This window comes from Syzygium oleosum, unplaced genomic scaffold, assembly GCF_021117445.2.
Source record: "Syzygium oleosum isolate NSW1041296 unplaced genomic scaffold, Sole_v2.1 Sole_v2.02, whole genome shotgun sequence".
Classification (NCBI taxonomy): domain Eukaryota; kingdom Viridiplantae; phylum Streptophyta; class Magnoliopsida; order Myrtales; family Myrtaceae; genus Syzygium; species Syzygium oleosum.
Genome location: NW_026607486.1, coordinates 23684491 through 23695852, shown reverse-complemented (window position 1 = coordinate 23695852; position 11362 = coordinate 23684491). Strand labels below are relative to the sequence as shown.

General features: G+C 41.7%; 1 protein-coding gene and 1 non-coding gene across 2 annotated transcripts; one reads left to right on the top strand and one right to left on the bottom strand.

The window, feature by feature from the left end:
• The first annotated feature begins 6752 nt into the window (after positions 1 to 6752).
• TRNAS-GCU (transfer RNA serine (anticodon GCU)) lies at positions 6753 to 6834 on the top strand. The gene has a single exon. It is a non-coding gene; the product is annotated as a tRNA-Ser (tRNA).
• Positions 6835 to 7260: 426 nt separating this feature from the next.
• On the bottom strand, positions 7261 to 9030 carry LOC130137351 (peptide-N4-(N-acetyl-beta-glucosaminyl)asparagine amidase A-like). The gene has a single exon (XM_056308156.1). It carries the CDS (start codon positions 9028 to 9030, stop codon positions 7261 to 7263), a length of 1770 nt encoding a protein of 589 aa, XP_056164131.1.
• Between the last annotated feature and the right edge of the window lie 2332 nt (positions 9031 to 11362).

Here is an 11362-nt window from a genome sequence, read left to right as displayed (position 1 = left end):
CGAGCCTCGCCGTGGGTCGTGACGGCAAGGTCGGCCTTGCCCGGATCCGGGCGAGGCCGTCGCGACCCACGGCGAGGCCGAGCCTCGCCGTGGATCGTGACGGCGAGGTTGGCCTCGCCCAGATCCAGCGAGGCCGACCTCGCCATGACCGACGGCGAGCCGCCTCACCCAGGCGGCGAGGGTCCAGCCCTCGTGTGACATCCGAAAATTTCGTAATAATAAATAATTGACGTGGGGAATTTTCTATGATCAAGAATGATACGGGGATTATAAAGCCAAGAACTACTTAAGTTGGTATTTGTACGAACGTGTAGAGATTTTCATCGGATCGTATTTCGCGAAGTGCGGATTTAGAAATGAAATCGTTCTGAGTTCGACGTGTTTAATATTTTAAACGTTATCGTGTACGCTAATCGTAGTGCAATATTGGTGGGGATTATTATTATTGATTAATTTTGGTAAAGTAATGTTAGCCTTTTTCTATTTGGTCGTTAAGGAAAGGGGATGAGATATTCTTATGAAAATATCTTCTGGACTCTCCTATTTCCTCACGTGATTATTGAAGAGGAAGCTTGATCGAAAGCCACCTGACTCCTTAAGTCATCTTCTGCCCAACTAGACACCTAGCCTAAGTAATGATTTTCCTTGGCCATCACTTCTTCTTTGATCTCTTACACGTGGCCATAGTGGCCATGATGGAAGGAGAAGATGCCACCTGTGAGTGCATTGAATTTACCCACCCCTTCATATACTTCTCAGCTTTCATCTTCATATGGGTAATTACCGAAGACAATTTCACCAAATCTACACTCTCTCCTTCACTTTCTACTTCCACCATCACCGATCCAGAATTTCCGAGAGAGCTTTAACCTTTGGGGTGTTCAGATTCTGCACAAGGTAAGTGAAAACTCTAGGTTTAAGCTAAGTAAATCTACTTGGCACTTGCAACTTGGTTGCTTGAGAAAGGTTATTTTGAGGTGCAATAGTGAGGTTGTGATGATGGTTGAATCTGTTTTGCTGGTTCTGTGCAAGTTCAAATGGATGTGATTTGTTTCCTTAAAGTATGGCGATAATCGGCAAGCGGAACGATTAAATCAGAACGTGTAAGTGTTAATTTTGAGGTGATTGTTGGATTCTTATTATTGGTTTATGTATGTTTAAAAAGGGTAGAAAATCGTTTTACTCAAAGTGATGATTATGTTTATTTTGATACTCAAAGTGATGATGATGTTTATTTGATACTCAAAGGGATGATTTTGTTTATTTTTGAAACTGGGCAGATTTTAATCCTCAAAATTTGGTTTTGTGTACCTTGAAACTGCTAAGACTTTGTTATCAAAATATGGTTGTGTGTACTTTTGAACCTGCTCAGACTTTGCTATCAAAATCTGGTTCTGTCCACTTTTGAAAAATATTCAGACTTTACTTTCAGACTTTAACTTCATTCTTTACTTCAAACTTTACTTTCAGACTTTACCTTCAGATTTAACATCCAGACTTTGCAGTTCAGACTCTACTTTTAAAATTTCTTAGACTTTGTCGCTCGGATTTTACTGTTCAGACTTACTGTTCAAATATTACTGTTCAGACTTATTGTTCAAACTTACTGTTCAGATTTTACTGTTTAGACTTACTTATAAAATTGATTTAAGACTTTACTGTTCAAAAACTTGCTTCTGAGTCTAATTCGGTTCTGAGTCTGAATCTGTTTCTGAGTCTGAACTTGTTTCTGATGACTCGAATTTGCTTCTGAACCCGAAATTGCTTATGAGCTGAGTTGCTTTTGAGTTTGAAATGTATTGTTTCATGTTTAAATTGCTCGGATGATGCATTTCATGGCTTTAAAGTACAAAAACCGTGATGGCTCGGTATGGGACGGGCTAAAGCGGACTTTTGCACACAAATACTTGGTCGTCATGACTTGCATGGGAATAATATTAATTCCGTCGCCCATTTAGTGGTGTGTGACGATGCCCCGTGTATCAGGATGCCTCGGGAGTTGAGATGCCTCGTTGATCGGGATGCCCCGGGTGTGTGCCGGGATGCCTCGGAGTTGGGATGCCCTGTTGGTCGGGATGCCCCGGGAGTGTTCAGGAGGATGAAGTAATGAACTTAATCGCATGAGAATAAATGTTTTACTTCATGCTTGCGTCTGAGTGAAAATATCATGATGTGTTGCATTATTCAGATTTTGCGGCACATCCAGATGGAAAAGGTATAACTTGCATTCAAGTTCTATGCATATCGTTTGCTATGCATGCGTATGTGTTTATGCCAGGTGAAGTGGTAAGCTGATTTTCCTAACTTAAAACTAGAGATTTCATTTACTGGGCTTCGGCTCATCCCACTATTTTTCAGACATGTAGGAATGGACAAACCTGCTACCAATGCTTGCTGGTTTTTCTCTAAATACTATGAATGCCAGTACGTTGATATGCTTGTCCCGAGGGCGGATATAGTTTGTACAAGATGTATATCTACTATATGGGTTGATGCGAGATAAAGGTTGATACAAAGGCGATGACATCTACAACTTGTTGTAAGGTCCACTTTTGTGCGGGCCGTCTTTGGAGTAAATTGTAGCATGGAGATAGGCAACCTCGACCTACCCAGATGTTGTTCTTTGTGATTTTATGATGTATTGTCTGGTCTTGTAATTCTCACAAGTATTGTTAAGGAGAAGCAAAAGTATTTTGACAACTTGTTCAGACTTTGACTTCCGTTGGCCATTTTATTAACAATATTAATTGGTACGTGTTTCGCGTGACGTTCTGGGGCGTCACACCTCACCCTCGCCGGCAGGGGGACCCTCGCCTTTGCCGGCGGCCGGCGAGGGCCGTGACGCCCTCGCCGGCCCTGGGCTGTGGCCAGTCGCTGGCCGCCAATCGCCGACGACCGGCCACAACCCAAGAAGAGAAACACAAAAAGAAGAAAAGAAAAAAGAAGAAAAAAAACTGATTCTCAAAATTATGCCGAGAAACAAGAAGCAACTTTTTTTATTTCTTGTTTCTCTTCCAAAACTGTTTCTCGGCACAAATATTTGCAAAAATGTGCCCAGGAACAAAAAGTTTACCGAACGCATTTCTGTTCCCAAACTATTTTTAGAACAAAAGAACAGAAATTTTCACTGTTTGGCACGTTACCAAACGGGCCCTAAACCTCTTCCTCCCAATTCCTAGCCAAAGAGATTGACAATCCAGGGACCAATTTCGCAAGACAATGAAAACAGCAAAACGTGTGTTAACTCCATATAAATTGCTACATCAATCTCCCATGCGCTACTCACGGATTGCCACAGCTAGAGTCTGGCAATTCCTTCTCCCATTTGCCACTAAGGCAAAAAACTCGCAACTCTTGCAAAGTCTCGAGAAGACCAAGAAAACACCAAAACCTCAGCCAAGTCTCGCTATCATCAAACCGCTCCATCCACACCGCCGACGCCCGGAACGGGTAACCGCGGCTCCCGATTCCTTACAAGATGGACCGGGACGAAGGGAAAGAGGCATCAGGCACACGAGAGAGAGATTAAAGAAACGAGAACCGATGGAGTGAGATCGAGACTAACCAGTGCAGATCCAGTTGAAGATGTGCAGGATCTGGTTTAGATATCTGGTAGCACCATGGAGGGAGGGAGCGAGTAAGCGTTGCAGGGAAGGTAGGGTTTCGTCACGCAGAATGAGAGAGAGAGAGAGGAGAGAGAAGGGGAGAGACGAGAGTGAGAGGGAGATGTGTGGATTGTGTCCCATGGGTAGTCTCACGGTGTTAATGGTTCAAACCTGACCCTACCCTAACCCAATAATACCCACACCTAAAAGCCTCACCCAAAGAAGATAAGACCCAATCCCAAAATAACCTAAATTTTAGGACTGGGTTGGGCTGGGCCGGCGAGGTTTTTGTTGACACCCCTACTACTTACTAAGAAAGAATATGCGCAATTGCCGCACCACTAACACGTAAATACTAGACATATATAAGTATTGGATCTAATGTAACTAGTATGCTTGAAGCCTCGAAACACTCTTTGCATTGCAAAAGAAAGAAGAATAACATGAGCCACCTTAATTACAAGTACCTTTTAGCCTGGATTAGTAAATCCAGACAAGCAACAATTGTAATTAGTTAAAACAGTGTAAACGCAATGCAAGTAATTATTAGCTTAGAGGTAATCTTACTTGCACGTGAATTACACATGAAAGGAGGAGTTGAAGTATTGTCTCGGATCGCTTGACAGTGGATCATAATGATTTTTATATTCATATGGTCTCTCTCTACTTATGAGTTTAAATTTTTGGATTGAGTTTTCTAGTTTTTAGTTGATATATGTAGCGATTGGCTTTTTACTTGCGTAGAAATATTCACTGACCATTTTATAAGAATTGACGAAAAAGTAGATCTTTAATGCTCGGAGGTAGTTTATGGTGACGCCGGGAGAACTCCGTTGTTGCATTGAAACGTGCAATGGCCGTGTTGAGACACGGACCTTGGGACGTCTACTTCGACTCTCTCTCTCTTCGATATTTCTTTCTACCTTTTTATTTTCTTGTCCTTTCCTTTTGTTCTCTTCTCTGCAAACTCTCTTTCTCCCTCTTTCTTTTACTTTTTCCCTCCTTCAAGCAGTGACAGAAATAGGAGTTGGACAGTGGGTTCGTCGTTAGTGGAGTTGCTGAAGGTGCTGCTAAAATGAGCAAGTTGGTGCAGCCACACAACGATGATGAGATTGAGATCGTCGCTTGGAGTTTACGGGGACATCGGGATATTGTCATTGGAGCACCAAAATGCGTGACGGCCATGTTGATACACGGACCTTAAGACATCTTCTTCGACTCTCTCTCCCCGATATTTCTTTCTACCTTTTGTTTTCTTGTTCTTTCCTTTTGTTTTCTCCTTTGCGAACTCTCTTTCTCTTTCTTTTTACTTTTTCTCTCATACAAGTCAAATTTCTCTGTGTTAGACTCTATGTGAAAGGGCCCCCTTCCTCCCTCTTGACAAACCCTTCAATGGAATTGACTAAACCATATGGCTCCACTTTTGAATTCAAAAGATATTTTATTTATTTATTTATTTTTTATTTCTTAAAAGAATAATTTTAAACCAGTTAAGTTTGGTCCCAAATGTTATTGTTACCTAAATGCAATGTTATGAGATGCATGATGCCTAGTGAGTAATTAAATAAGGTAGCCAAATTTTAGGTGTCAATCAAATAACTTGTATAATCTCCCATACTAGCTGGTGCAATCCCATGTGTCATAGTGGTTGTTGAGAACAGAGAATGGATCAAAATTGTTTGGCACGGATATATTGTCCATTGAGGGGAATGGTGGGGGAAATGAGTCAATGCATGTAGTTAAGACGTCATATTGTGTTTGAAAACTAGGCATAATCCCTGCAGTTATGTCTCGTGGCTTGGATAAATCGTTGTCTTTTGGCAAGGATGTAGCAGAGTTCATCTTTAATCTCTTCTCCAGAGTAGAGCTTCAAAAATTCTTTATTTCGTTATCGGTTCTTCTAGGAAGACACGCTGCAATCTAAGATCATCTTAATTTATAGTGACATGTGTTGTATCCATCAATGAAATAGTCAAGAGAAATAACATAATAGATTACAAGTTACAGAAATTTCCTTTGGCTTATATTTGAAAATAACTAAGGGTGGTTAACATAAATATAATTGTTGGAGATGGTATTAACAATGTTGGAAACTGATCATCGTTCAAAATATTAAGTTGTAAAGCAAAGTTGGTTACTCCATCATCCCATCTTAGGAATGAAAAGGAGTATGAGCATATTTCAGCATTAATTTAAGGTTGTGACATAAAAAATAAGTGCCACAACTACATTCTTTTGGCTCAAATAATTCTAGTGATTTAGTAGTAAACCAAAAAAAAAAACATAGACCGATACTAAAAAAATTCTATCTTATGTTTAAGAAGGAACGTCAGTAAAGATATACCATCGATAATTTCTAACATGCATCGACGTTTGTTTAGAGAGAGAGAAAGCCTGCTGCCGAGAATGTTGAGGTTGGGCCTCAAGTAATTACTCCAATGGAGACGACCACCCTCGCCGCATCTCTGTAAGCCGGCATTCCAAACAATGTCATTCGAACGTCCTTGCCTCAACTTCTCATTTTCTTCTAGTGATCCATCTCTTTCATTAGCTTCTCGTCTTATTCCGATGTAAGTTTTGCTGCACCTCTTCAATCGCCACCACCATTCCGTTGGTCTCATTTGGCTTCCTCATTGTTGGATCCAGCTAGTCCCAACTTGCCTGTAGGGGTGATCGGTTCTCGCTTCCCAATTTTGAGAACTGGGGACTGAACTAGACCGGTGGTCAAATCCAATTCCGGTCCGATCCAATGGAACCGATCACTTTTTTTTTTTCCCACCATAATGGGAAAGAGTGACAAATCTCAACATATTGAAGAAAGAGTTGAAGAATGAAAAGTCATTGTGGTGCGACGATAAGGGGAAAGCACTGTATGTGGGTTGAGTTCACATTTTACTAATTTTTTTGAAGAAATAAAAAATAAAAATATATATGTAGTCGGTCCGTTCCGGTCCGATTCCTCCTTGGAACCGAGAATCGGATCGCCCAAACACCGGTTTCACTTTTAAGAACGGGGAACCGGACCAACACTCATGAGAACCGGATCGAACCGGCCGGTTCGGGCGGTCCCCGGTCCGGGCCGTGCGGTTTGAAAAGCCCTCAACGCAAACGTTTAAGAAAATATTTATAGCTCTCTATACCGTAAAGGTCGCTTTGGCCGAGTGGTTAAGGCGTGTGCCTGCTAAGTACATGGGGTTTCCCCGCGAGAGTTCGAATCTCTCAGGCGACGTTTAATATTTTGTCCCCACTTCTTATGTTTTTTTGTGCGTAGTTTCGTTCTCGACCTTCAGAGAGCACACGTGCAACATATGAAAGGCTAATGGTAAAGTGGAAATCCCCAACCAATACTTGAACACACCGCGCATACATTTTCACAGTCCCCAAATCACATTCAATTTGCAAGAACTGCCAACATTTTCACAGGGCTTATGTATAAAACAAAAGGCACACATCAGACAAGAACAAACAGCTACTTTGCGCCTCATACTATGCGTGCACATGAGCTCCAAATGATGTCGGAGACTCCACTGGGCCCGGGGTTGGACCTTATCGGCATGTATGGATTGAGCTCATAAGCATCTCAAGCACACGTAAATATTGCTTTACACTACGGAGCGTGAAAATGAGCACTAATGGCCAAGAGGTCTTCATATATTCACATAGCAGTTGCACAACCGACGGCTGTTTCATCCTGGATGACTTTCCCATCAACCGCAGCAACAGTCCTGGAGTAGCAACCTCCCCTTTTATCCTTATAACTCAGCCTTTGCTCTGTTTTTACGGAGCCTCCAGTCGCTGCTTGGTTGTTCTCTTTCGCTTCCCGCAACCCAGCTGAATTTCGACTGATGTAATAATATCTTGACCTATCTCCCTCAACATGCTTCTCCTTCATGCTCATGTTCACCGCAGTTCGACACGCACTCGGATCATCTGATTCCAACAGAGTTTGAGTGCTGACAGTGACATAATACTTTCGTTTTGCTATCTTTTTGGATATTATCTCACCAGTTTCCGATTTCACAACCACCTCTCTCTCTGATTCAATCTCGTGCTCCATCATCGCAGTCCCTCTGCAAGTTCCGTCCTTTTCGTACCTTATGAAGCTCTCGAACTCAAGTTCTTGGGATACATGAGTGGTGAAATTACCTCGACTGGTTTTAACCCAACCCAAGAGCTTGATCTTCCTCTTCGCCTTTGCCTTCAATGACCCTTGGGCTTTCTCCAACACCTGTTCGTAGTGAAGAGCGGGGTAGTGATGCAATATGGAGTTCGCTTCAACTGCTGGTGATTGCTCATCCAACCAAACGTGAAGATTCGCGCTTGCAAGCCAGTAGGGATTGCCGTGAGAAACTCCAATGCCAAAACGGTGTGGCTTGCCGTCCAACATGGAGCCCATAATCGGTGTTAGCTCGATGTCATAAGACGGGAAACTAAATGCTCCGAACGGCAAAACTATGATTGGTGATTCTGATCCGACAATTTTGCCATCAATCATCACGAAAACTTCCCTGAAAGCTCGATGCTCGATTTCACGAGGAAAGTTGGAGTACCAAAGCTCGTCGCTTCCATGAGATGACACATACAGTTCAAGTACTGCTCGGCGAGCATTGCAGGGTAGCTGAACATCCTTTGACTGGACGGTACTCTCATTGTCGATTCTGAACCATAATCCGCCATCCCCGTTGACCGGTATGATCAGATCGGGAGGTGTATCATTTGAACTCCGTGGAGCTTCCCGCACTTGATCTTCACTGTTTGATGGACTTGGGTCATCAGAATAATGCAGAGAGACCGAATTGCGCTTCAAATCTTCACCCGACACGGTCGCCGGGAGGGTGATCTTATCGGAGATTACAGAGCTATAATCATGGTTGTAGTAAAACAGAGTGACATTGACCAGGTGGGCCAATGAAACCGCAACGTTAGAGGGCCAGTGGAGGGAAGTAAGCATGAGATGGATGCTGGATTGCGAAACGAGCGAGGAGTATTTGGTGATGTCCTTCCGGACCTCCCAACACCCTGCTCCGTCCGTGCTAGTACGGAGCAGCTCGGCGCCACCGAGCCAGAGGCTAAGCAAGTGGTTGGACTGGTGCTGCAAAGGTGAGGTGGCGCGGATCTGGAGGGAGACGTGTGACCAGGGAGAGGGGCAATCGGATGGCGGAGAATAGAGGACTGATGTTGGCAGGGTTTGGGGGAGGAGGGCCACTGAGAGGACGCAGGATGGGGTCAAGAACTTCAAGTGATCAAACGGTGAAGGATTGACTACGAGCTCTGAGTTTGGCTGCGATGGTCCGAGTTGAGAGATCACGGGTGTCGATGAAGAAGAAGATGATTTCTTGAGGTAACGAAGGAGGAGGGAGGAGGAAGAGACATGACCATCCTCAACCAGGAAGAGGAAGAGGAAGACAAGAAGCAGTTTCGACATGTTTTCTGCGGATGGTGAAAGTGAGTGGCGAAGTGTACTCACATTTTCTTGTATATAACAAACCCAGCATTTGTTAGTGTTGACATATATAATCTCAATAATGATGAAAAATATACGGTATCGCTTAGGAAGAACACTCACAAAAATGATAATTATCACAATAAAAATCGAGAATATAAGATGAATCGGCGAAGGTAGGATTCTGGGAGGGTGGTAATGCAGGAGTCAGTTGACCTTTTGCTGGGTGTTACTTCACTGCTAAGTATTTCACTTTGTGGATTAGTTCGGCAAATCCTGGTATATCATATTTTACCCCTTCTCATTTCATTGTAATTACCATTCATTCCTGTGCATCATGTCATGCGTAGATTTGCCGACTTAAAAAAACGATGTGACAATCTATATCATTATTTTGGCCCAATAAAACACATACGTGGCCGTCCATGTAAAAAAAAATTGCACGTAACACGGTCATGTACTTAATGAAAAAAATACATCCAACAGATTTTTGAAAATTTAGAGATTATTAAACGAAAAAAAATTCATGGACTATTTTGAACATTGAAGAAAAGTTCCAATATATTTCTTGTCACTGCCCCTTGTATGTACACTATTACTTGGTCTACAGATAGATGTAGTCATGCATTAAACACAAGATGCGTACCTCTTTTGGGATAATTGGTGGAGGAGGTCCCTTAACTTTATCATATTGTTCAACCCCAAACTTGATGTTTTTCATTCGAAACGGTCCTTCCATCAAAATTATGTTTAGAATTGCCGACATAGCCGTTAAGTCACCTTTAAAACAAATCAGAAATAAGGAATATTGGGAAGCAAAAAAAATCAAAAAAATTAGGAAAAAGGGAAATCTGAAAACAAAAAAAAAAAAGGAAATCTAACCCGGGTAATGCGACCCGGCCAGATTTGGTTGTGTGGTATCCGACTATTGGCTTGCTATTCAATGTCAAAGAAGAAGTACTGCACGGATCTCTCTTGATTTTGTAATATAGTGATAACAAGCGTGAATGAGGCCTCAAATCCGCTCCTTCTTGGCCATATAACATCTCGATTATGTCACAAGAAAACGATTTCTCGTGAATCCTCTAATTCCAAAGTCAACGTTCATCTTCCCCAATTGGAACATGTATAATGACGGTGCATTTATTTCGCGAAAAATGATTTATTTGGAGAACATTATTCACCTAAACAAGATCGCTTGAATCACCTATAAAAATGAATAAACGTTAAATATTTTCATCGTCGTACAAAAATATTAAAAAATTAATTATTATTGATAATGAAAATATTTTTTATTAATTTATTATTTCAAGCGATACAAATAATCTTTTTTAGGAAAACGTTGCGCAAATCATTAACAAATAGAGCCTAGGATCAACCCAGTTCTTGACCGGGCATGCGAAGAAAAATAGATTGAGACGAAAGCTGGTGAAGGAACCAATCCAATGCGTAACCCGAAAGTGGGTGAAGCAAATAGTGATGGTTATGGGCCAGATATTGCCTCCATTCAATGACATCTCTCGGGTCTGGTCAACTGAAATCGACAGCGATAGCCAAAAACAATAATAATTGATCCTCTCCTTCTTCGTAACTTCCTTTCCTTTTACTTTTTGTTTATTTATACACAAGTCCTAGTTAATAAACATTACGTTCAAGGAGGCCCCGCCAGGTTGTGGTTTGCGCAACTGATTATGGCTAGCGATTGCGCAACAAGCCAATCAAGAGAGACCCCTGTAGTACCTTAGGAGATGAGTTTTTGGTTGATAGACAATACACGATACGAATGTAACCCCATTTGTCTATATCAGTGTGATGTTATGTGGTATCCACACATCATTTTTTACTTGTCCATATGTATGCATTGGATTTGTGTTATTAAAATGTTCCATCCATACTCTTTATTTCTATATCTCTTGGCGTGGAGGTGACATTTATGATTGATTCATTTATATGAAGTGCATTGACTACTAGTGCTATTATTTACTAGTTTAGATAATTGAGATAATAGGATACTAGATTTGAGAATATTACTTGCTGAGTTCATTAGCTCATTCGATATTTATGTTTTTGAGACTTTTAGAAGATGGCAACAATTTTTTCCTAAGACGTCTGAAAGCGATAGAGATTGATTTGGAGTACCAGATTTGACAGGATCAATTTCTTTTTCAATTAGGAGTTACATTCGGTGCGTGACTCAACATGGATGTATGGTGCCCATTTTCCTCTCGCGTTCTAATGGCGGTACCTACATGTCAATAGACTTTAGACAGATCTCTAGTTTGTCATTCGAGTGAGCTTTGTTGTTGGAGTCTCT

Coding starts and splice junctions, on each gene's coding strand:
- LOC130137351 (XM_056308156.1), bottom strand. CDS start 9,030: ATGTCGAAACTGCTTCTTGTCTTCCTCTTCCTCTTCCTGGTTGAGGAT.